Source organism: Sinohyriopsis cumingii, chromosome 4, assembly GCF_028554795.1.
Source record: "Sinohyriopsis cumingii isolate HCF-2022 chromosome 4, ASM2855479v2, whole genome shotgun sequence".
Taxonomy (NCBI): Eukaryota; Metazoa; Mollusca; class Bivalvia; order Unionida; family Unionidae; genus Sinohyriopsis; species Sinohyriopsis cumingii.
The window spans coordinates 39,615,098-39,642,404 of NC_142964.1; the positions used below are offsets into that span (position 1 = coordinate 39,615,098).

General features: G+C 35.1%; 1 protein-coding gene across 1 annotated transcript in view; it reads right to left on the bottom strand.

Annotated features, from left to right (window-relative positions):
- Nucleotides 1-27,307, bottom strand: part of LOC149801022 (putative E3 ubiquitin-protein ligase HERC1) — a 263,061-nt gene that overhangs the window by 27,354 nt on the left and 208,400 nt on the right. Inside the window, exons 66-72 of the mRNA XM_089955047.1 lie at nucleotides 21,068-21,223; nucleotides 19,046-19,271; nucleotides 12,582-12,829; nucleotides 11,607-11,837; nucleotides 9,274-9,443; nucleotides 5,928-6,093; nucleotides 1,787-1,863 (exon numbers count right to left, since the gene is read on the bottom strand). Of these exons, the coding sequence (XP_089811173.1) occupies nucleotides 1,787-1,863; nucleotides 5,928-6,093; nucleotides 9,274-9,443; nucleotides 11,607-11,837; nucleotides 12,582-12,829; nucleotides 19,046-19,271; nucleotides 21,068-21,223 (1,274 nt within the window). The remainder of the gene's footprint in view (nucleotides 1-1,786; nucleotides 1,864-5,927; nucleotides 6,094-9,273; nucleotides 9,444-11,606; nucleotides 11,838-12,581; nucleotides 12,830-19,045; nucleotides 19,272-21,067; nucleotides 21,224-27,307) is intronic.

Here is a 27,307-nt window from a genome sequence, read left to right on the forward strand (position 1 = left end):
TGCAGACACGTAGCATGATGTGCCACCCAGTCACATTATCCTGACACCAGGCCGACCAGTCTAAAACCTTAACCTCTTAATGCTGACCGCATTAACTTAATAATGTGCAAATTAAATACATGATTACAGAAGATCAACTCTGTTAGTGAGCAAAACTATCTAATATTGCTTCATACCAATAAAAGGTCACAAGAAAGTAGTTTATGCTGAAACAATGTATTTTTATTAACAAATATTTAAATAACACACAACACATAGGTTCAATAGGCACTTTATTGTACATGTAAAATAATCTTTTGCACCAGCAAAGCTCGGAACTGTTTATTCTATAGGAATGCCTCAGGAAGAGAGACTTGTGGGAGTTTCCAGGGTTGTGAAGTGTGTCCGACACCTGTATGTGGAGCCGCAGGGGCTGATACGAGGTACAGTAGTCCCCCTCTTATAAGGCCACCCCTATTGCAACAGGTAAGTAGCTTTATAATGAGGTGGCCTTTCTAGAGGGGGATGGAAAAATGCGAATAGTAAATACATATAATGAGGGCCAAAAGTACATTTAATTCTAAAACATTAAATATTTTCATTTAAAAATCACATGTATGTTGTGAAATCAGTGTGAAACAAACTGTTTCATCATTTTCAAAAGAATGTTATGAATAACCATTGATATAGTTTTAAAACTATCTTTATAATAATGTTAGAGATCACATCATCTGTCACTTTGTTGGTAAGTCTAAAATACAAACCATTCTCGTCCGTCACAATTAAAAATATCCTTGCTGTCAAATCCCCTGCATATATTGTCTAGTCTTTTTTCCAATCTTTGACAACTTCATTATTAACATCAGCTGATTCTCCACTAAGGACAGAACATTTAATATTGTGTCGGACTTGAAATCTGTGCAACCATCCATTACTTGCAGTAAAGTCATCATATCCCATTTCAACTGATAAAATTGTTGCTTTTTCTTGGATCATTCGACCGGTGAGTGGAATTTTCTTAGCATGCTCAGAGCAAAACCATTTAAAAACCTTGTCATTCAAATCAGGATAGAAACATCTGGCTCTAACAGTCTTTCTTTCTCCGCCCATTCCACCTTCCCACTTCTGCCGAATTGTTTTGTTATCTTTCACAATATTGTTTATCTAAGTCTTTCCGACATTAGTTTTCTGCAAGGATCCTCTACCCCCCCCCCTTCGGTCAGTTTAATTACTTTCACTTTCTCTTCTAAACTAAGAATTTTTCTTCTCCTTGATGACATGTTGATCTTTTTGCAGTAAGTTATTCCAATGTTGCCAACTACAAGACTGATAAAACAATTTTTTTATGCATTTAAACAAATTTCGATGTGTTTTTAAAGGAAGTGATCTTGTCGCGTGATTCTTTAGTCGCAGTCTGGTACCCTACTGTTTTTATACATTTCTTTACACTAAATGAGAGAAGCCAAAATAGCTTCGATATGTACCATTAATACCATGAAGATCTGACCTTGCAGCTGTTAGGATTTGTAATCTTGACAAATATTGTCAGTAGTAATAGCCACTAATTATCAAAGTGAACAAGCTCAACATCTTACTAAGGGAAGCCATAAAGGCTATCAAACCATTTTCCTGCTGACTTGTATTGTACATCGATACTGCCACTCCTCATCTGTTACTAATGTTCAATAATTGTAATCTTAACAATTTTCAGAGTGACTAAACCGGACAACTTCTAAACCAACGTGTGACTTCTTAAACACTGGTATTTCCAATTTTTCTTCAATATCATTTGTGTAAATTTACATACCTATCTCTATTGTACCCAACCTCCGTTTTGAAATTTGGTGTTGGACAAAGCAATGGAACAACCTGTGTCTCCAGTTCCTGAAATATTGAAAAATGTTTGCACTAAGTTTTTCCCATTAGCAGTGATGATGACAAAATATACATAATAAATAGTTTCACAGTCATGCATTTAGATGAACGATCTGCATACCATACTGTTATTACACACCCATTTAATCTTAAATCCACTGTCAGTACATACCAATGAATCTTACATCCATCTGTTATTACATACCCATTTAATCTTATATCCAGCTGTTATTACATATCCATTTAATCTTAAATCCATCTGTCACTACATACCCAATGAATCTTACATCCATCTGTTATTACATACCCATTTAATCTTAAATCCATCTGTCAGTACATACCCAATGAATCTTACATTATTCTGTTATTACATATCCATTCAATCTTACATCCAACTGTTTTTACATATCCATTTAAACTTAAATCCATCTGTCAGAACATACCCAATGAATCTTACATCCAACTGTTATTACATATCCATTTCATTTTAAATCCATCTGTAAGTACATACCCAATGAATCTTTCATCCAACTGTTATTACATACCCATTTCATTTTAAATCCATCTGTAAGTACATACCCAATGAATCTTTCATCCAATTGTTATTACATACCCATTTAATCTTAAATCCATCTGTCAGTATATATCCAATGAATCTTACATCCATCTGTTATTACATACCCATTAATCTTAAATCATCTGTCGGTAAATACCCAATGAATCTTACATCCATTTTTAGATACCCATTTAATCTTAAATCCATCTGTCAGTACATACCCAATGAATCTTACATCCATTTTTACATACCAATTTAATCTTAAATCCATCTGTCAGTACATACCCAATGACTCTTACATTAATCTGTTATTACATATCCATCTAATCTTACATCCAACTGTTATTACATACCCATTTAAATTTAAATCCATCTGTCAGAACATACCCAATGAATCTTACATCCAACTGTTATTACATAACCATTTAATTTTAAATCCATCAGTCAGTACATACCCAATGAATCTTACGTTATTCTGTTATTACATACCCATTTAATCTTAAATCATCTGTCAGTACATACCCAATGAATCTTAAATCAATCTGTGAATGAATCTTACGTTATTATGTTATCACATATACATTTAATCTTACATCAAACTGTTTTTACATACTCATTTAATCTTAAATCCATCTGTCAGTATATACCCAATGAATCTTACATCCATTTTTACATACCAATTTAATCTTAAATCCATCTGTCAGTACATACCCAATGAATCTTACATTAATCTGTTATTACATATCCATTTAATCTTACATCCAACTGTTATTACATATCCATTTAATCTTAAATATGTCTGTTAGTAGATATCCAATGAATCTTACATCCATCTGTTATTACATACCCATTTAATCTTAAATCCATCTGTCCGTGCATACCCATTTAATCTTACATCCAACTGTTATTACATATCCATTTAATCTTAAATACGTCTGTTAGTAGATATCCAATGAATCTTACATCCATCTGTTATTACATACCCATTTAATCTTAAATCCATCTGTTATTACATACTCATTTAATCTTACATCCATGTTTTTACATACTCATTTAATCTCACATCCTTGATATGACATTAAATCCATATCTAAGTATTTCAAACCTAATCTGGAACTAATGTTGTGTTTATAATGATATCTGCACATGGAGAGAATAGAATGTTGATCAATTTTAATCTGCTCTGAACTTCTTCAAACTGTGTGTAGTATGTTGGTACAGTCTGAGAACTTTACTGTTAGTTTGTGCCATAAAGCAAGTACTGTGCCGAGATGTTGTTAAATGCAATATGATCTGCAGGATGTTATTTTTGTTTTGGGATTTAATATCATTTATCAGCACATGATAGGCTATACATGACAGCCAGTATAACTGGTCAATGAAGGACTCAGGAAAGTCCCTGTAAGTACCACCTACCAATAGGAAGCTACTGGCAAGCTTTCTCACATACCAACACTTGTTGCATCTGAGACTTGAGCCCATGTGGACAGAGGTGAGATGGCAGTGATCAGTAAAGTTGAGCACTTTAGACCACTCTGCCACTTGAGGTCTTTGATCTATACTATAAAGTCCCTATTACTATACACTCCTAATATAAGGATGTTCATGGGAGTGAGGATTTTTTTTAAAATTTGAAATAATGGAGCATTTGGGATCTGTGACACTCTGAGCATACATTCTGTGAAATCTCTGAATGCAAATGCCACAAATGAATAGGTTTAACAGTGCAACATGGTTTTATTTGCAGTATGCAGATTACAGACAGACAGAAAATATCATCTGTTCATGTGCCATTCTCATCCTTGACAAGATTACACAAAAATACCTCCAAACAGACTTAGTTTTCAGTGTCTTTAATTCAACCTTATAGGGCATTTCAGGTTGCTCCACTTGATCATATGCAGGACTCATCTTGGTCACCATGCCCTATGTTTTGCACAGCATATATGCTTTAAATCACATCACAGTCATTCTCTCATGCAAGGAAAATCTCATCTAGAGCAAATCTGAGTGTGGAAGAGGAGGTAACTAACAACCAAATCCATCATTTTGTATGTACAGCATATGCAAAGCCATGGCTATATGTATTTATTTCTGTCAGTGAAAATGCAATTACTGACAACACCCAAATACCTTCTAAAAATTAACAAGGCAACGATAACTCATGTGGTTTGGAATCTACTCCCTTGCCAGTTCTGTGCTAATTTTTTTAATACTATCAGCACTGTCAATTACTGATTACATATATTGATGCAAATGGGGACATTCCAAACTTGTTCCCCATGTATGATTTAAATATTTTACAGATCATTTAATGGCCAGCTGTGTGAGAAACTTATCTGTTGCTTTGTATCTATTTGGGTTGAGTTTTGATGCAATGCTTACAGTGTCATGCAGTGAATAAGCTAGTTAGTTCTGATTGGTTGTTGTTGTTTATCCTGGACTTGAACAAACAATAACCACCAATCACAATTAAATGTAATATATTTCACTTTGGATGACTTTCTGGAAGTGTAGTCCTCAAATTCAATCCATGAAGACAAGATGGTAATCAACAGAGACGTTTTGCATAAATGTGCTTATTAAATTATCAGTAAAGGACTTAAACCAGACATGAAGAACAAGTCTGGAACATCTTTAGATTGATATATGTTATAAGTGACTGAACATACTGATAGGATGAAATAATTAGTATGAAAATGGTGTGTGTGTGGGGGGGGAGGGTTAATCTGACACTCTACAAGCAGCTGGCCTGAACTAACTTTTTTACACCTGAAGTACTCTGGCTACCACAAAAGATGAAAGTTTGGTTAGTTTTATTGTTCACATCATTGGATTCAATGATGAGAAATAACCAACTTCCCTGATATATATGAGCTTCCTCATCAGTTTTGCTGGTTGAATTATTCCTGATCCCTATGAAACCATGTTTCACACTGATGTTTGAAATTCTAGCAGGTTTTTGCATAATGTCAGATTACTATTTTGTTACCTTTGCTCCACACACAACTTGGAGCCCAACAAGGGACAGGTTCTGCAAAGCTGGTTCACATGGGCTACCAAACAGTGCTGGTACTGGCCAAGTAGTCTGTTCAGTGCTGATATGATCAGAAAAGACTGATGGTAAAGTGGGTGACAATGACTCTGAAGTGGCAAGGAATGCAGATCTTTTCTTTCAACAATAACTTCTCAGCCTAGAGTGACTGTTTTTAACAGCACTTTTGCCACATTATTTGCTATATCATGCCATGGAAATGGGAGTTATGTACCTTTTCCTAGAACATACCAAAACAGCCAATCTGGATTGACCTGGACAAGTATTAAATCCTTGGATTATGAGCAAGTGCTAGCCACATGCAAAGTTTGATGACTGCAGATGGTGGACAACTCAAGTTATTGTGTGTAGACACTATTCGTAATAGACAGATGGTCAACATCATAACATAATATGCTCCATTTAATGGTGGGCATGTACAGCCTTTCCTACAACACAACTAAATCAACCTATCTGTCTCACCAGACAAATTTCAGTTATGGTGTCATCAAAGACACCACCCGCATCATCAGCACCCTCTCCAATAAGTTTGACTTTCCATGCACGTGCTGGTAGACGGAGATCCTCTGCTCTCAATTTCACAATTTGTTGAGAAATCTGTGTGAAAACAGGCCTACACTTCTTGCCCCTAAGAAAAGACATTAAAGCAAAATGTCATTAATACAGACTTTACCTGGTTCTTTGGGAGAGACAGACAAAGTATGGTTAGTCCTAGAGATGAAATAGCATGCACAATTTTCTGTAGGTTTAATGAACACTCAAAGTGTGAATAAAACCACCTAGGTTACAGATACTGAGGTAAGTTATAAGTGCACATTTGCATCCTATTTGTGACTTTAGTGACCTGATAATAATTAGTGAAAATAGTGACAAATATCAAAATTTTGTGAATATTTGTCTCTTGCCTATCACGGTGAGGTCATACAAATTTACAATCTTGAAATCTGACCAGGACTTTTACCACTGTGCTGTCAAGTTACTGGATAGTGAAAATAGCCAAGTTTTTCATTGCCCAATCATAAAGAGCATTACAGGTAAAGTGATGAAAAAGGGTTAATAAGTTGAATAGTGACCTTGACCTTGGAGATGATACCTTGACTGTCTTACAAGAGAAACTATCAAATGGAGAAGCATAAGCGCAACTGGTTCTTCCTTGTACTTCAAGCAGTGTATGTGTGTGTGTGTGTGTGTGATTTGGATTTTTAACGCAGCTATAAGAATTTTTCAGTCATATCGCTATGACGTCTGCAGTGTGGCAGTTTATAGTGATATCTAGCACTGGGGCATCATGCCGCAGACATGTAGCATGATGTCCTACCCAGTCACATTATCCTGACACCAGGCCGACCAGTCCTAACATCAACATCTTAATGCTGAGTGCCAAGCGAGGCAGATGTTAGTACCATTTTTGTAAGTCTTTGGTATGACTCAGCCGGGGATCGAACCCATGACCTCCCGCATCCAAGGCATTTGCTCTAACTGTACTTCAAGCAGATTTTATGACATATAGCAGAAACAAATGGAAGCTTACAACACTGAGTTATGACCTTGACCTTCAGGATAAGACCTCAAACATACAATGCAACACACCTTCCACTCATAATATATACGTATGCCAAGCTTAATCCATTTAGCTTGAACAGATTAGAGTTAGAAAGCAGAAAGGTAAATTGTACTGAAACATAACCACTGACCTATAACCCTGACCTTGATGAAAGGACTGTTGCCATTTAGCAATGACATATAACCATATCAAATTTCACCCCTTCATCATAAATGGCTCAAAACATATAGTGAAAAGAAAAGAATAAAAAAATTTCAGAATATAACACCATGACATTGACCTTAAAGATCAGACCACCAATGTAGTACAAAACATGATGTTGCATATGCTTAATCTCAAACAGCTATTAAGTTATTGAGTAGAATAGAAAATATAATGTATAACTTAAAATACTGAACTGAAAGGACACCTAATATGGTTCACAACACACCATCTAGCAATGATTTACCTATATACCAAGTTTCATCACAATCTCAAATGACGTAAAGGTTTAGAGCAGAATAGAAATGTTTGGAAAGTGTTAACTACGGTGTGGTGACCTTGACCTTGAAAATAGCATCACAACTGAACTTCAATTATTGAGAAGAAACAATTTTCTTTTTTTTCAGTCGCATTGACCCCACATTTCATTTTATAACATAGTGATCAATGGGGTTCTTCTTTACCCCAAATGCATGCCATGTACAAAGTTTTGGTAACTGAAGATGATGGACAATTTGAGTTATTGCACATAAACTAATTTCTTCTTTTAATCAGTAACTCTGACCTTTGAGCTTTTAGCCCTGAATCCAACAGGGGTCTTAATTACCCCAAGATGAAGCCATCTGGGTAATTGTAGATGGTGGAAAATGTGAATTTTACTGCACAGAAACAAAAAATGGTTAACATTACTATATAATATGCTCTGAAAAACTGGGGGGCTAATCCTGCTATTGAGATTTTGTCATATAGTGCTACAAGATGAAAAGGGAAATAACACTAAAACTGCAGAAGCGAAGTGATTTGTCAAAATTCATGTCTTCAGGTAAAGAGCAAAATATTTATGAAGTTTCATGGCAATCCATTAAAACCATGGACTATATTTTTTACATAAATCCCCATTTGTTTGTACCCCTCTACCGATTTCAAAAATGAAAATCTTTAATGTGATAAAAAATGCACAGAACTTAGTCAATTCATTCGTTGATTTTTAATTTCTAACTGAACTGTGACCAGAGTGGCCCTAACAATGGCATCGTCTACAAATTTCATGCTTAACAGAGTTTCCATACTTACACCTTGCCATATTGCATACACTATGGGCAAGTCTATTTTCCTCAGACAACAGAGTGACACAGTTCATCTTATTTGGTAACTGCTGGTTAATTCCATAACTTACCATAAGGTTGAGAGTTTAGAGTCATATCCCTTTGAACACATGTACATAGAAATTACACCACTTGTTATATCAATGTGAAAGGCAAATTTAAAGTTCTCATTCTTTTCCTTTATCTGATTCGATGATGTAAATATTGCAAGCAGATGATGTAGTATTATCCTTCTATGTACATACATGTGTAGCTGTACATAAACCCCTATGCTAAAAATGGACTTGTCCAGGAACTGGAAATGACTGGCAGGCAGGGTTCTCTTTTACACTGAAAACTTCTGTTTTGTTGTTGTTGTTGTTGTTGTAGGGTTTAAAACCATTTTTCAGCACACGATAGGCTACACATGGCGGCCAGTATTAATGGTGGAGGAAGAACCTGAGAAATCCCCGGAAAGAACCACCTACCCTTGAGAAGCAACTGGCAAGCTTTCTCACATACCCACATTGGCTGAATCTGAGACTCAAACCCCCGCAGGCAGAGTCGAGATGGCAGTGATCCGTAACAAAGAGTGCTTTAAACGACTCACCCACTTGGTGCCCCCTTCTGTTTGGTGTTAAGGCCCTCTGGTCATAATCAGGCTTGAAATTATAAATCACTGAATGAACTAAATTCTGTGCATCTTTTATCTCATTTGTGCTTTTTGTTTTTTAAATCAGTATGAGGGTAAAGACAAACAGGGAGGTATATTCAGACTATAGTTGTGTTAACGAGATTGTGAGCTGGGTGGAATGATATTTGTGTATGTATGGAGAGACATGAAGATTACTATGTATCCCATCAAAATTTTAGGGGGTATAAAAATATGACAATGGAGATCAAAATGACTACCATGGATTGTCTATGCTTAAATTGATATGTACACAAGTTAAAGTACCTGGTGGCCAGTCTTTTCACAGTGATCTGTGGTCCATAGTTCTTCCCCTGTACCATGGTCTTCCCAATAGACCTTACCATGGGAAGTGTGTATACTCTTGGAGCAAGCAGTGAGCGCAGTGGTCCATCTACAATTCCAGCCAGGCCACACTCAAACTTTGTTAACTCCTCCTACCATCACCAAAAAAATTTAAAATATTATTTAATAGATGGATATTACCAGTGAAATTAAATGACTCTCAATTTCAATAAAAAACCTTGATCTCACAACAAGCCGGAGATAATCTACAACTTCATACAAGTACAATTAAAGCTGCATTTTCTCCCAGCAACAATTGTAAATGTTGTTAGGTATGGTGTAAATAGTTCTGGCCAGGTACAAACTACCTAATTAGAAACCATGGGGAAGTAAGCACACCTACTTAACACTTTGCTTTGCTAATCTATGAGTTAGTTATTGGAAGTTATGTATAATTGTATGTTTCACTCTGGTTTGTTAACACTGTGATATGCATGCATAATAACAGTATACATTTGGTTTCCATAATAAGTGTTCTGGATGAATAAGACAGAATTTTGTTATTTCTTCTAGAAAATGCCGATTTCAAACACTTTAACTGTACGGCTTTTTAACCACACATTTATCAACTTAATGACTAGCAGGCCTTGCTGTTTGTTTTGTTCTGCCAAAAAATGTCAATTTTACTGGGACAAACAAAATTTTGTCAGTAATGCATACCTACCATAACACAACATGTCACATGAAAAACACTAGTTTTTACACCCACCCCCACACCAAAGAACAAGAGAGAGAGAGAGAGAGAAAGAGAGAGACTTTTCTTGACACCAAGAAACATGCTTGTAACTTGTATAAACAGTAAACAATTGTGCTTAATGCTCAAAGAAAACTATTACCTCAGAGCAGTTTAATACAGCTGATTAAATAATAAAGGTGATTAAAATGCAAGTTAGAGATAAACAACCACCCTTTTACTGACTGCTTAACTGATAGATAACATGTATGTTTGACATTCCCTCACAGCAATGCAGATGCAAACAGATCATTTTCTATGCTGAAAAAAATTCAACTCAAAACAGCACCATCCAGACTCTCATAAGTACAACAGTGAACTGTAATGACACCAGTATCACCTTAAAAAAACCTACTAAACTACTGACAGCAGTAAAGAATGCCAGTATTCCTATATTCAATACATTTTGAGGACATACATTTGGTGTTTTGTTTCCATTTTATTTGACGTCTGTGTGATGTGATTATGTGAGTGTGTGTGTGCATATGTCTGTCTGGTGGTATCTGATAATACTAACAAACAGACCATTTAACTGGGGAGGGGCTAGGATTTTCGGAAAAAAATCTGGCCTCTAAAATGTTAGAAAAAATAATGTTCTGATTTGTAATAAACTGAACTAATTATACTAGCTGAAAATAATATGTTGTCAAGAGGTGAAAGAATTAAATGTTTCCTAGTTCAAACTAAACTTCCATGAAAGTTAATGGACAGCTCATATCTTCTGGTTGAAAGTGCATCAAATGCTTCAAACAAAATAGATATTTTCTTTTCTTTATCTAAATCTGAAATGCCAGTCATTTTCAATACGCTTTGTATAGTAGATAAACTTGTTTTAGAATGTTACATTTTTGCTTGCACACAATGCCCCCACCCACCAATACTTTCAGATCTAAAAAAAAAACACATCTTACATCTCAAAACCACACCCCCAGCACAGTTTGGGATGCTGGCAGGTATTGTAATGACCACATCTGATGCTAATTTCCAAGACATTGTTTTGCAAAATATTCTCCATTATTCTTCACTGGGAGAAGCATAAAGTCATGCCATATAATTATGACAATTATGTCAATTTACTATTTTTTTGGCAAAGGATTAATTAATGCATATAATTTTATCATATATATATATATATATATATATATATATATATATATATATATATATATATATATCAATGATCGAAAAACTTTACATGAAATGAGCCAGCTTTCAACAAAGTCAAAACATGCTGCTGACATCTTGCTGCTAAGACCCAAACATCCCTCCATCCTTAACGTAACAATGATCCAACATTAATGTCTGATTAATGAAAGTGAATAACACAAAAACAACCTATACATTTTCAGGTGCAATGTCAAAATACATGTATATGACATAGTATGAATAAAAATAATAAAAACAGACATTCATGAAGAATACACGAGATCTGTCAAATATTTTTTGAGGGACTAGCAGTATTCTGATTGCCAATTTTCTTGCTGAAGGCTTGCATGCATAATTTGTGAAAAAGTCTACAGACCTTTTTAGGTGGCAATCTCAGCAGCCTCCATGATGAGTAAATAAGGTCAGAATAATGATGCAGCAATCTCAGTCTACCCCGAACTTCCTTCAGATCACTGTCTACCAACCCTGCATACTGGGGAGGGATGGAATCAGGGATACCCAGCTGAAGAGGAGCAGGGATGCCAGGAATTCGAGCAGGTGGTGGTGGGGAAGTCCACGCTGCTGTGTGGGTCTTTCCAGCTGATATCTGAAATGATTTTTTTGAATTCTGAAATTAAAGATGAATAGTCCAGTGGCAACACACACACTTCAAGCCTGAGTGGTTTGGGTTCAATCCCCAGCTCTGGTTCATGCAATGGTAAATGAGAACACATCTTAGGTCATTTTTTTTGCACTGGTTTGCTCTATTTATCACATTACACCAAAGTACAAGTCATCCACTGTACTATGTATTAGTTGCAACAGCCTATTATACAAATAACATAAAAATAAGTAAACTTTTAAAATAATTCTAAATCAAACTATTATACCATATATGATTCATAAATGTCTGTAAATTGCAAAGAATCACCTGGATATGTTCAAGAAAACTTTGAAGATTGGGAGGGATATTAAAAAAGCATAGTTTCTTGAATGACAATTTGTGCAAGGACCATTTCCATATTAAGATAAAAACTACAAAACTATCTGACATAAAGATAGCAAGTAAACTGTTGAGACATTTAACATGGTAACCTCAACAAAGAATCTATGAAAGAAATGAGTTAACCCAATCAAACGAAAAAGCGTGTTATTGGCTGGTCTGCCATTCTAAGAGCAGTTGCACAGAAAAACAAGAAATTCAGGAGGACCTTAAGGCAAACTCAATTTATTTTCTCGATTACCAAAATAATGTAATATCATGCTCATACATGGACAGATGTATTTTCTGCACTATTCTACATCTAAATATGTAGAATTGTTTTTATCATAAATTAAGAAAATTGCTGACCTGACGAATAGTGTGCCCCCCTAGTCCAGGCACCAGATGTGGTTCCCTTATTGGAGAGTTTGTGTGGCTAAGGCCCAACTGTCCATCTGTATTGTTGCCCCATGCCCAGACCTCTCCTGAACTTGTTAGGACCACAGTGTGCTCTGCACCAACAGCTATGTCCTCAATAAAATATCCTGCAAGTGTCACAACCAGCTGAGGTCGTGCATGATTTCGGCTTCTTGAATATGGCTGACCAATTAAACGATCTGAAATGAAAACATTAGTGACTATGTGAAATGTTCACAATGTTTAATCACTGACAATACCCAATAACCAACCACTCTGAGTATGATAAAGCAGCCATGTATATCTGCAAACATATTTGTTTAACTTACTTAAATACATAAATGTATCCACATTTCCTGAACAGTAAAACAGAACATCAATTATAAATTCTTCATTACAGATAATCTTTGAATGTGGATCACTGGAATTAACAGTATGATAAAATACTGCCATGAGTTTGGCATGTGGTGCGGCTCCCAAAAGTTTACAATAATTTAACCAATTTCTTGAAGTACTACAAAGCTTTAGTGCCAAATTAAATAGGTTGAGGTAATAATTTGACAAGATCTGTTGTATTCTTTAAAAAAATATCACCAAACAATCCATGCAGAACATCAGCCAACAGAATTTTGCTGCCACATGGTATAATCAACCAAACCCAATACAATGTGGTGGCATAACAAAAAATTCTCATGACACCCATGCCCTTCTCATCTTACCTCAGAGAGAGAGAGACAGACAGACAGACAGAGAGAGAGTGATAGATATACACTGATACCTATCACTGGCATCCACTCACTGGAATAGGCAAAACTGGACATTGCACTCAGGTGACTACTGTATACAGGTTCAACTTCTATAATTGATTTTTGAACAAATACCTTGCACCAAACATTATTCTCATTATTACTACTATTATTATTACATTATCAAGTTTTGCTTTATGTAAACCGAAAAACAAAATCATAATTATGGGTAAAAGTGGTTATGTCTCAAATATATGTTCCACACTAAAATACTCTATCCTAATTAATTTTAGCACAGAAATCATCACTGACTTAAAAATATACACTGATGTAAGTTATTTATAGTATAAAAGTAATATCTGGGTTAGTCAGATGCTCAAATCACCAAGATCAAAAGACAGCTCATGTGCTAAGCCTGTGATGATCAGAAAATCAAACGCTGTATGTTGTTGGGACCAATGAACAAAAACTACACCTGCCTTTACAGACATGCTTTGAATTTTGAATGATCCCTAACCCTAATGAAAAGGGATGTAACTCTAAACTCTTCTCAAAGATGAACTTTTTCAGAGATAACTTCAAATCACAGGCAAATAGACGAAGATATTTAACTATACCTATCACAATAACACAAAAGCTGACTTCCATTTCTGCTGTGATAACTACTTTTCCAACCACAGAGCAAATGAAATGCTTTAACTCTCTACTCTAATGATAAAAACTGCATTGTTTTTAAACCTGACATATTGATACTTTTGAGTTACACTGTCAACATGGCTGCAGTTATGAGTACAGGTGAGATAAAAAATGTCTGCACATCAATTTACATTATATTCCTTTACCTAAATAATGCCTTCCTCATGAGGCAAAAAATTCAGTTTGCACAGACTGAAAGGTCAATGTAGATACACTCAAGTGAGTGTGCATGTGTGATCTGGATTTTTAATGTAGCTTTAACAATTTTTCAGTCATATCACTACAATGTCTGCAGTGTAACTGTTTATAGTGATGAAGAGCAATTGGGCATCATGCTGCAGACATGTACCATGATGTCCCACCCAGTCAATATTATCCTGACGCCAGACCAACCAGTCCTAACACTAATCTCTTGATGCCGAGCGCCTAGTGAGGCAGCTGTTAGTACCATTTTTTTAAGTCTTTGGTATGACTCAGCCATGGTTCAAACCCATGACCTCTCGCAATATACTCAGGTGACTGCTTAAGAAACCATTGTTTGGTTAGGAAACACCTGGCTGCTGCTGAGTGAAGGCAGGTGAGCATTATATACAGGACATTAAAGTGAGGTGCCCATCAGCCATCAGGCTTGTTGAAAAATCTAATTTAACTGCAAAATCTTCAATCACAATGATGAAATGTAGAAATTTATTTTTAAGATGTTGACCTGCCATAACATGGTGTCATGCTAAATATAAGGCATTTACTCCCAAAACGGCAGACACCTAAAAAGTTTATTATTCAGTAATCTTTGAAACTTGAACAAAAATGAAAGAAAAAAACCCACTTCAGTGTATGCCTGTTACATGTAGCATGTATAAACAGCAGACAGTCGGGGTCCAAAAACTATGCAGTATAAGCCAGGGCACAAGTTACCAAGGGACCTCAAAAAGATAGGAAGGGATGGTATACCTGCTGAACATCGAGAAAACCTCATGGGTTGGATGTAAGGCAACTGGGCTGTTTAATGGCTAAATATTCCTTTTATAAATGCATTTTGAGTAATTGTCAATAAAGTGCTTTTTATAATGCAGCTGGTCATTTTTTGTATCAACTACCCTTATTTTCAAGATGCCCATGCTCTCAAAGATCATTAAGATTATTCCACTGGGTCTCAGCAACCTACATATGTACACGAATACATTGTGTATTACATCACTGCCTTTTGTTGTTGTTGATAAGTTTGGTTACCTGCTTTGCAAGGTCCCAACATTGCAATAAAAGGATCAAACAGAGCATTGAACAAGACTAGTTGTACATTCAAACCAAACAAGATTCCTTTTTTTCAAAAACAAGGGAAAATTATTTCATGAAACTGTCAACATCAAACCTCATATTTTTATTGTTCTTGTTGTAAAATATTGATGCTGGCATATCACTGCAAGTAATAGTGAACTTATTCCAATCCTTATGGAAATCTAAGAGTGCCAATTCAGGAATTTTAAGTTCCTTACAAACTCTAAAACTTGCTTCTCCACAATGAACTGTACCTGTGAAACAATGCTCTTTAGTTTTTACATCACCAAGTACACCACTCCCTCGATTAATTTCAGGACAAATTACAGTATATTGAGGCGATCATCGAAAACATTATTCCACGTGGTTTCCGTTCGCTTAACATGTGTACCACTTCACACATTATGTACTACGTCACTAATTTTTAAGTTGAATTGGATACATTCTAGTTTTATTGTTTGATCCAAATTAGACGTTTTTTTTATATACAAAAGATCGACTCTTTTCGAGAAACAGTGTCGATCGAACGATAGATAAATAGATTTGAATGTGATAGAAGTAAAATGGAAAAAAACCAAAAAAAAACAAGGGTTAATCAGTACTAACATATTTAATTGGTCTACAAATTTAAAACAATGTAAATTAGAACAAGTTAATACTTGCCGTTTGTGCCACGCTTGACAAATATCAATTCACTTTTTGAAAAAATCAGTTATTTTGTGTGTTACTCCTTGGTTTCTCTGCCGCCGAGCAAAATCCCTCAGATTTGTCAACTGCATGAGCTTTACGTAGTCAACATTTTGGGTCTCCAGCCACCTTATGGCAATATCAAAATATTTGATTGCTTCCTGTGCAGAGGAGTGGGGGGTGCAACATTTGTGTCTGCATCACTTTCAACACTTGTGTTACTCCAGTTAGAATCGTCACTCGGCCGCTAGTCAAAGCCTTTGAACTAGCCGCCTAGCTCTTGCATCATGTTCTTTTTTTTTCTTTTTTTTAATGTACTCTTATAAAATGGCAACAGTACATCAAAGAGTCTTTCAGTCACTGAATTCTGTCATTTTAAATATCAGCACAGTTAACTGATCAACACATTTTCCCACAAAGCAGGTGGCTGAAACAGGACCGGCAAATCTTTGAATTTTCCCGTGCACCTATTACATGCATACAGAGGACTCCTGCCTCAGTGACTTTCTGCGTCCCAGATCAAAAATTGGCATCCAAATACGCGTAATTAAGCGTTTTCGAGACCTCTGAAATTACTTCTTCTTTAGAACTTGCAAATTTCAAAATATGGATTATATTTTTACGGGCATTAATCACCATTTTTGATGATAAAACGAGCAATGTATCACGGTTTAATTTATCAATTCTTATCGTAATTTTTTCATGTTCAGCATATTTTAAAGATATTTTAAATACATTTTCTCTGGAAAAAAATCGGGAGCCAAGACGGACACCGCGTTATAAGCGGGATCGCGAATTATCCGGGCGCGAGTTATCGAGGGAGCGGTGTATGTGTACTCATTTTGCTTGGTTGTTTAACTATCTTTGATAACATTGGCGAATGAGTAAGCTACTTTAAGGTAGTTTGATTATATTATAAACACAATAACATTTATAACAGCATCCAATTAATCAAATGAAATGAATTCTCCTAACCCATGACTAGGGCTGCTACCTCTTAAGCAAATAGTATTTACAGGCCTTTATTTGATACAAAAGACATAATTAACATGATAATACTGGTCTGGTTTTAATTCAGTGCAGCAATATAAAAATACTTCCACCAGTCAGATATCAAAACATGGTTGGCACTTAATTAGGTTCTCATGCAAACACTTGCTCTTATGATGATTATGCATAAACCAAAACTAAAAGATAGAATTAAAACATAAATCTCACTCAATATAACTTATTTAATTGGTATTTATTTAATAATGTGCTGCCTCAAGTAGACGTAAGTGACATTTTCATTGATCAAAAGTTCACTGAATATTGTTATTTATGGCATACTAAGACTGCTGTTTGGAAAGAAAATTTATCGAAATATATAACTTCTTATTAAAAGTTGAGAATTTCATAATGTTGATTAAACTGTCCATGTCTTATCTACCATTTTTGAACATGCAATATATCAAGAGATCAGTTACCAATTTTAATCACAATTTTCTTCATGTTCAACCACTAGTGGTCAAATCTGGGGTATTTTCAAGTTTTAAAAAATGGGATCCATGCCTGACTTACTGGAACAGAACTTTATTTACAACATGTACTCACATGTAAGCTGAGTCAAACTGCAAACAACAAAGATCCATATGTCCTGTAGCATAATGTGCCTACAGATCAGGCTCCATGATGTTTGTTCCACTGATTACTCCTAACAAACAGCACAGACCCAGATCTGCTGGCACATTATGTAATGGCAAATTTTGGTTAGTGCAGTAAGCAGTTGGACTTGTCTTATAAGCAAGTATAAATGGTAAGTTGTAAAGGTGAAGGGATGAGCTGTTATAATCAACATTCTAATCTCAATTACTGCCCTGTAGTCATACCTATAAACAAAACTTTCAGTTGATATTGAGCTTATTTTGTTTATTCCCCCCCCCCCGGGATAGTTTCAGTTGGAGATGTACCATTAATATATGTAAAATGATGAAAAGACTTAATGTAATAATGGAATCCAAGGTACATTTTCAAACAACAAGAACAATAAGATACAAAGTTTTGAAAACTAACAACAATAATAGCTATATAAAGAAGATTTTGTGTACCTGATAACATTGTATGAAATATATAAAAGTGAGTGTAACCTGGTTCTGCAAATCAAATCAAAGTACTGAAAAGACTTATGATTTGGACAGTTGAGGTGATACTTATTGATACAGATCAGATAGCAGAACACATCTCCAAAGATACTGTTATTCATGGTCCTTTCAACTACTGTAAACCGAATGCTCTCAATAATCTTATATTATTATTCTAATATTTCTTTTCTTTATATGTTATTTGAGAATTAAAATTGACATTTAAAGTATTATTTCATGAATTACTGTGGTAGTCTCCTTTTAAAATCATTATATCCTATTATTTCAAGTACTATCATCAATGTAACAATAACCATAGGATATTACTACAAAATGCCTACACAGTTACCAAAATCTGAGTTTTTTTTACATAAAATTTACCCAACAAGGTCAGTGGATCTATATAGCTACTAATTTTAGTAATATCATACAATTGTTAATGGTAACACAAACTATATCTAGTAAAAGAGAATGGACACTATGTCATAAACATGGAGGGAATAAACTCCCTAAAAGCCAAATAGTTCACAGACACAGACCATTTTGCAAGTCTGCCAATGAAAGTGAAATCACAAGACATTCTTTACATTATAAATAATGGCAGGATAGTATACATTTAGTAAACATTTAGTCTCTCATGAAACTGTGACCATTTTACACTGCAAATATGCATAATCTGCCTGGAATTTCATTTTCTATATATAACATTATAAATTATTATTATTTACAGCATTATCTAAATTCAGTTAAACCTGCTTAGAAAGAACATGGCTATGAGACAACCTGTCTGTCTTGGGAGATTTACTGATTGTGGAGTGTTATGAGAAAACATCTGTCTTGACTGACTATGGCTTTATTGCAGAAAGGGTGGTTGTTCTGCAGTATAACCTACCTTGCCCCCATGTAAAGACTCTGCCATCCTTGGTAAGAGCCACAGAAAACTGTGCCCCACTTGCAACTTTCTTAACCCCAAGCCCCTGCAAGTCTTCAACCTTGGTTGGGACAAGTTTGCCTGCTGTGTTGCCTAATCCCAGCTTCCCATAATCTCCATCACCAAATGCCCAAACTGTGTTACCATCTGCAGACACACACAAAGTGTGGTTCAAACCACAGGACACCTGTAAACAAATATTTCTGCATAATCAAGTGAATTCCAGCAATTACTATTATCAAATATTCATGTCTCATGTGCATACTGAACACATTACTTTGTTTGTGGAAAACATTATTCTGAAGGTGATTTTAGAAACAATCAACTTTGATTATTTGCTCTTGTGAGATTCTGGCACTTAAAATCACTGGTGTCCTAGCAGAACCATTTTTAAATAGGACCAACTAGACATGCCAGTATGGCTTTCTGTTCAAGAGGAGTAGCATAGCAAGATTTTAAACATTATTGGATGTCAGAATGATGCCATTTTCATATAAGACCAACTAGACCTAATGAGAAGTCTCTGAAAACTCCATCTTGATATGACCATCCATTCAGGAACAATAGCAGAACCATTTTTATTTACAACCAACTAACATCATAAGACTTCTGGTGAAAACCCAATGTCAATATGATTTTCAAGAGGAGTAGCAGTAACAAGATTTAAAAGAAGTCTACTTTGATGGTCGTACTGGATGTCCAAGCAGAACCATTTTCATTTAGGACCAACTAGACTTCATAAGAAATCTTTTAGTAGAAATTTCATGCCGATATGATCAGCCATTCTGAAGAAGTAGCAACAAAAATATTTTCAAGATGGTCACTATGGCAGCCATATTGATTCTCCAAGTAGAACCATTTTCATTTGGGACCAACTAGGCATCATAAAAAATCTTGTGGTTAAAACCCCAAGTCATTTGATGACCACCATGGTAGCTCTATCTGAAGCAAGATTGGAACCAATTTCTTTTAGAACCAACTAGATATCATAAGAAGTCTGACTGTGAAAGGACTATGCTGACCATCCATTCAGGAGTAGTGATTAAATTTGTACAAGATGGCTAGTGTAGTGACAACAGTTGATGTCTGAGCAGCACCATTTTTATTTAGGACCAACTAGATGCCAAAAAAAGTCTTCTGATGAAACCCCATGCTGATACGACTTTCCATTCAAATGGAGTAGCAATATCATGAACTACGATGATGTCACAGATCCTTGAAAAAGGGTACTCCCTCATTATGAAAAATTCAGCATTTGTCCTTACTGATAACAAGGTTTTCAAGATGACTATTTTGGTGGTCATACTGAATGTCAACACAGCATCATTTTTATTTACAACCAACTAGATATCATAAGAAGAAGCCCCATGATATGACTTTCATTCAAAAGGAGTAGTGACAAACATGATTTACAAGATGGCTGCTGTAGTGACCATCTTAGATGCTTGAAGAGTAGCATTTTCAGAATGAATGGCATTAAGAAAGTAACGCAAATGGGCAGAGAGATGCTGGTAGATACACAAAAGACCATGCCATAACATGCCATAAGCTCTTCTGGTATATGACTAGGAAAGATAAAAATAGCTATTCTCTACATAAATCAAGTGGACAAAACCCTCATATTTCTTCTAATAAAAAGTCCAGTGGACATGTCAAACTGTCAACCTATATTCTTTCTCAAAATATCCAAATAAAAACTGAAACCAACAAAAAGCTGTTTATAAAAAAAGGTTTCTGAGAAATTGTTTACCAGTTGTTATAATGTTGTATTTTTTAGATATGTGCTAAATAAATTGTACAAAATGGCCTACCTCCAATTCATATATAAAATTTTGATGTCAAATTGGTCAATAATCTGAGGTTACCCAATCAAACAGAATTATTTAATTGGGCCACAGTCTAAACATAATAATATTTCTCAAGTTTTGTTCCTGGTGTCTCTCAGGACAGGTTTTAAAGTGTACTGTCAAAATTTTAACATACGTAGCCCATCTGTTGTCCATCAAGAGCTGTAACCCTTTCTGGCAGTTTCTTGTTGGAGGTGGAACCAAGACCCAGTCTACCATAGTCACCATTACCAAAGGTGAACAACTTCCCATCAGCTGTAACTACTGCACTATGCTTGAAGCCACAGGATACCTAAAAAATAAATTGGAGCAATTAATGATGGGTGTACTGAAAAGTGACCACACTCACTACATTTTGCATGACTGGTCCTTAAACGAAAGAACATTTTTTGGAAACCAAGTTTAGAAGAAGATGGGCATTGAGGGGAAACTCATTCTCTGTTTCATCACCCTAAAGGTGTGCGACTAAAATGGTTGAAATCCAACCATCCTTTGTACACTAATGTTGCAGAAACCAAAGTTATGAGGATGGACAACCAGGGGCCATAACTACTGCAAATGAAGTGGACAAAAATGATTGAAATCCAACAATCCTTAACATAGTTATGCTGAAGAAACCAAGTTCAGAAAAAGGGAAAGGAGTTAATGAAGTCATGGAACTCTACAAGTCAGATTCATTTAAGGTCTCATCAATTTAAAGCCATGTATCAAATCTGGTTTGAAATCCATCAAATGTTGACAAAGATATGCTCTGAAAACCAAAGTCAGGAAACTGGAAAAATTAGGATCATAATTTCTGTAAATGATGTTGTGGAATGCTGGTAATTAAACGCATTCAAAGTCTCATCAGTATAAAATTGCATTCTGAATTTGGCTGCAACCCTTTGTGAAAGTATGCTGCAGAAACTGATGTCATGATGCCAATGTAAAATATATTAAAAACATGAATGTGAATTTATGTGCCAAATCTGAATGAAATCCAACAACCTTTGGCAGGATATGTAACTGAAACCAAAGCCATTACGATGGACAATCATGGAGCATAACTTCTATATAAAAGATGTGGATGTGGAACACTAGAAATCAATCTCATTCACAGTAAAATCAATATAAAGCTTTCTGACCAATTCTTATGAAATTCAACAACCACTGGAAAAGATATGCAGCAAAAACCAAATTCAGGAGGATAGGCAATCATTGCAAGGCTGCATACTAAATTTTGTTTCAATCCAACAATGCCCAGTAAAGTTATCTGGCATTTCCATTCAGTTGATTGACAGGTGAACATGATTAGTATAAAGCTCTAACATTCTTTTTGAGCAGGGCTCTAATTATTAATATAAATTCTACACCTATGTCCTCCAATTTACTTATCATAAATTAATATAGCTGAAGGACACATTAAGTTGTCTAGAATTTAAATTTCATCTGCATGCTTGCCAGCCTTCGAGAAAGTGTTGGGTTGTGAGGGGCATGTCTGAGAATAAATATATGTGCTTGAGGTCACAAGGGGGAGGGGCAGTATATGTGACCCAAACAAGCAGTCATACAATTGTATGTAAGTTATCTACTTGTAAAAGCCCTTAGAAAATGACTAGATAAAATAATTACAACTGCACAGATATTAAGTAAAGAACATACACAGAAGTTCTGCCTTGGACAGTGGAATATGGTCTTAACTAGATGCAGCTTCCAATACTCTAGATAGTTCAGTGATGGGTTTGACAGTGATGTATTGTCATTAGAATTCATCTTTGCACTCACTGGAGATTGGATGATACTGTTGTTCAAACTTGCCTAACTTCTTGCTGAATGGTTCTCAGCATAGACATGATCTTTTAATCATCTGCATTCTAGTCAGGGTGTGTCATATGCAATTGCCACACTAGTCAAATTTTTTATTGATTTCTCCAAAGTATTTGTTATCACTGTGATATTAATGTGTCTAGAAATTAATGCTTCATTGTAATTCATTGGGTATATGAATTAAGGAAAAAATACAATTTGTAGAAAGCAAAGTTTAAAAATTATATGATAGAAGATTTAGTCTAAAAATAAGAGTTTTTAGGTCAGAAACATATGGGACCATGCTATATTGTGGAATTCAAGAAGCACAATCAGGTTAAATTTGTTTTCTCACATCACTCAATTCTGTGAAAATTTGACAAAGCACTTAAGGAAATAAAATCTAATGAATGCAAGATAGTATTACCAGTAAACAGACAAATATTAAATCCATAAATTTGCAATCCTATACTTGCACTGTTGTAACAAAGCTAGACAGTGTGAGTTGTTATATAAGAAAATCCCTGTTTCTAAATATAGATGCCCCCATGTGGCATGTGTCACACCATTTTTGTTCTTCACTGTTTGCTGATTTGGAAATAAGTTGGAAATAAGGATTTAGTTCATTCATATACTGATTTGTATTCTTCAGTTCATCATCGATCAATAGCTAAGGTTATGTTTTATTGGAAACAATGAAATTAAATTTCAAAATTCTCATGTTATTATATGTTTAGAGTTTGAAAATATTTGCAGTTCAGGTGTTACTACTTATAATATTGTTACGCATGGTGCAATTGCCTTCACAACAGCACATTTTAACTGGGCCAGCTGAATATAATTGGGCATATTAAAGGTTATTACATATATATTTCAAAACATATTTTTGTTACTTGTCCTTTCAGAATGATACAAGCGAATGACAAATATGTATATAATGAGTGGACTGAGTTAAAAACCACACATAAATAAGCACAGACATATTTATAAATCTTGATCTAGATTAGTTTGGTACAACATCCAAATGACACTGTTGTACTGTGGAGTGTGGATCTTGTCTTGAATGTGGAATTATCAAATAAGTTGAATTAGAGACTGCCCCTGAAATGAGCAACCTGGACAGCCAGTCAAACTATTCTATGCAAATTAGCCTTAATAGGAATCACCCTGGCTACTGTCAAATAGTAGCTGTTGAACTCTGACTGCCTTACCTTTTAAGGTCTCAATGACAATCAACTGTATAAAATGCCCTTAGGTTAGTTACATAGATTTTAAATAAATTATCAGTGATGGTAAATGGTTCTGAATAAATCAAATGCCATAAAATAATGCATCTGATAACACATACATGACAAATGTTTCTGGTACTTTATTTTGGCAATGCAAGAAAGTGTCTAATTCTGTTAATGAAATATATATAACTTGCTTCAAAATATTAAAGAATTTCAAATGTGGTATAGTTCTCAGAAATAATACCAACAAATTCATAAACTTGGATATCATTTGTTTATATATAAGAAATACGTTCTTATTAAAGCAAACTCTTTTTCTTGGACATAAATAAGTAAAGAAATTCTGATAATTTACAGGCATGCATCAGGAACAAACAACAATAGTTTGGTTTATTTAAACATGCTTTTAGATGTTTTGCCTAGAGGATACATTGCATCATTAGTCAATTCCCACACAACTTTTAACAGTAGTAAACATTTATTGGCATACATCAGAAACACACAAGAAGACCTGGTTTCATTGGGTTAGGCGGACTTTCAAGTATCTGCAAAAAACGCATTTCTGACATTTTACTTAAACTGCTCAATCCAGATGATTGTGGTATTTTTGTGATAATTTACGGACATTTTACAAACTGGTCTTAAACTATAGTTGTGTCATCAAATTGTAATCAACAAAGACTGCTACCAATCAGACAGATATTTTATAATTTTCTCCAGTTTAAATTACAATTCCCTCATTATTATTCCCCATCTTTGCTAACTAAGGGTTGTTAACTGTCAATCCACTTAGTTCCAAATACCCAAGTCATATTTAAGTAACCAAAATAGTCTACCACTTCAATGACAGAAGGTAATAAATGATACAATCTTGTCAAGTCTCTCTCTCTCTCTCTCCTGGAATTTAAATACAAAACTTGTTGGCTACAGATGATTTCATAAATTGTAAAGAGTGTAAACATGTGTATCAGTGCTGCTCTGACCTAGCACACCCACTGACTGGTGTAAGTCTATGCAGCTAACTTTAAGTACCTTCACTTAGGGAAGGAATTTTAAAACAATGGGCCTAGAAATCTAAAAAAAACCTTAAGGCTGAGTCTAAGTTTGAGACTTTGTTTCACCAATCATAAATGACAATACTTTTAATACCCTATTTCTGACTGACTGATGGTGGAAACTAAACCTTAGACTCAAGCTAGGAATGTTATGACCTCCTGGCCAGAAGGACACCATAAACCCTGGGCAGGCAACCAATGAATCCTAGTTAAATTTCACAGAAAAGAATCAGAAAAGAATATTTAGATTTTCAAACAAAAGTCCTCAAGAGATAACATATCCACCCCACCATCCCTGCTTATGTGTGTGTGTGATTTGGATTTTTAACAAAGTTTCAGTCATATTGCTACGATGTCTGCAGTGTGGCAGTTTATATTGATCTCTAGCACTCAAGCATCATGCTGCAGACATGCAGCATGATGTTCCACCCAGTCATATTATCCGGACACTAAACCAACCAGTCCTAACACTAACCTCTTAATGCTGACCGCCAAGCGAAGCAGCTGTTAATACTATTTTTAGAAGTCTTTGGTAGGACTTGGCTGGGGTTCAAACCTGTGACCTCCTGCATCCACCATGCTTATGTAAAGATGCTTAATAAAAGTGCCACACTGTCCAGCATTCTCAATTTTTAAACTACTTATGAGAGTAGTCCATGATGCAGAGCTCTCACTTCATTTACTACTTTTGCAACATTTTGTTTCAATGGTAACATAAAAAATATTACACGAAGAAAACTCCATGTATAAAAAAGGCAGCTTTGTCCAACTGGCTTGAAATATATACCAAATTTGGTTGAAATATCTGGAAAACTTACGCTCTAGCAACACAAGTTTATATGGACAGACAGAGATAGCTATATCACCCTGGATGATATTTGGTGGGCATGGGATTATTTTTAAAAAAACACAAGACCATGACTTGTATGATGAGCCCATGATCAAAGCACTGCTATGAAACAAAGTCAATGACCAAAAGGTTGAGTGAGCATTTTACTGAATGAATGTCTTAGCTTCATAATGACCCAAATAAAATCTATGATGGGGTTTAAGAACTATAAGCCAACGAAAAAGTTCTGAGTAAAATATTTACGTTAATTTTCTAAGACTGTGACCTTGCCCCACCCTGGTCACAGAGGCAAGAGTGCATGCCAGAGAATGAAATATCTTAACTTTATACTGATATCATTTCATGTATATGGAAAATTCATCAAAGGGTGCAGGAAATATGAGCAAAATGAAAAATAAAACATTCAAAAACATAACACAAATTCTCCATGACTGAACTTGATCACAAGGTCCAAAGGGCAAGCATGCATGTTACTGAATGAATTGTCTTGGCTTCATAACAATTCATCCCAATTATGAAGAAAATCTTTCAACGGGGAAAGGAAAATTAGGCAAATGGAAAAAACATACCAAATCCTTTACATAAATTTCCTGACTGACCTTGATCCCAAATTCAACTGGGCAAGCTTTTACATCACCAAATGAACTGTCTTAGCTTCATAATGCTTTGTGCCAAGTATGATGAAAATGTATGATGAGGTTTAGAAAATATATGCAAATGAAAGACTGTAACCAAAACCTTAACAAAGTGTTGATGTCCCACAGCTGCTGTCTGAAAAGTGAATGCTATGTCTTACTTCCCACTAATGTACCCTCAACAAAAACCATGAAAGACTGGGTCATCTACATTCCTGGCCCCACCAAAATGTCTGCTGGGAGATAAAATGACTTCTTAAGATTTCAAACTAAGGAAGTCCATATTTACAAAGTATGCAGGGAAGTGATAGGCATCATACATTTTGCTCCAGAAATTAAAGTGTGGATGTGAATAGATGAGGGGACAAATGGAAGAAAATGTAAAAAATATTAAAACTGAAGAATTGTGAATATCAGAACGTAAATCTACATCACTAGTCCAATAGATGTATCAAATTACATACATGTATTCAAATCAGACTTTGAGTTTTGTCTCATACAACAAAGTGTGGGTAATAGATTGGCAAAGGGCCAAAACAATAACAATACTGAAACTGAATTGTGAGTGGCAAAAGGCACATTTAGACCATTAGTCTAGTATGTGTACTTAGATCCATAGAGATAGTTCCAATGCGATTTTTTTAAACTTATATTCTGGAAACAAAAGTATGAATGATGGATAGATAGATGAACATACAAAAACTGACAAAACTGTCACAAATACTGAAATTGAAGAATTGTGAACATCAAAATAGACATGAATGCTTGATGGATGAACACACAAATGTGGAAACTAAAGAATTATGAATAGTAAAAAGA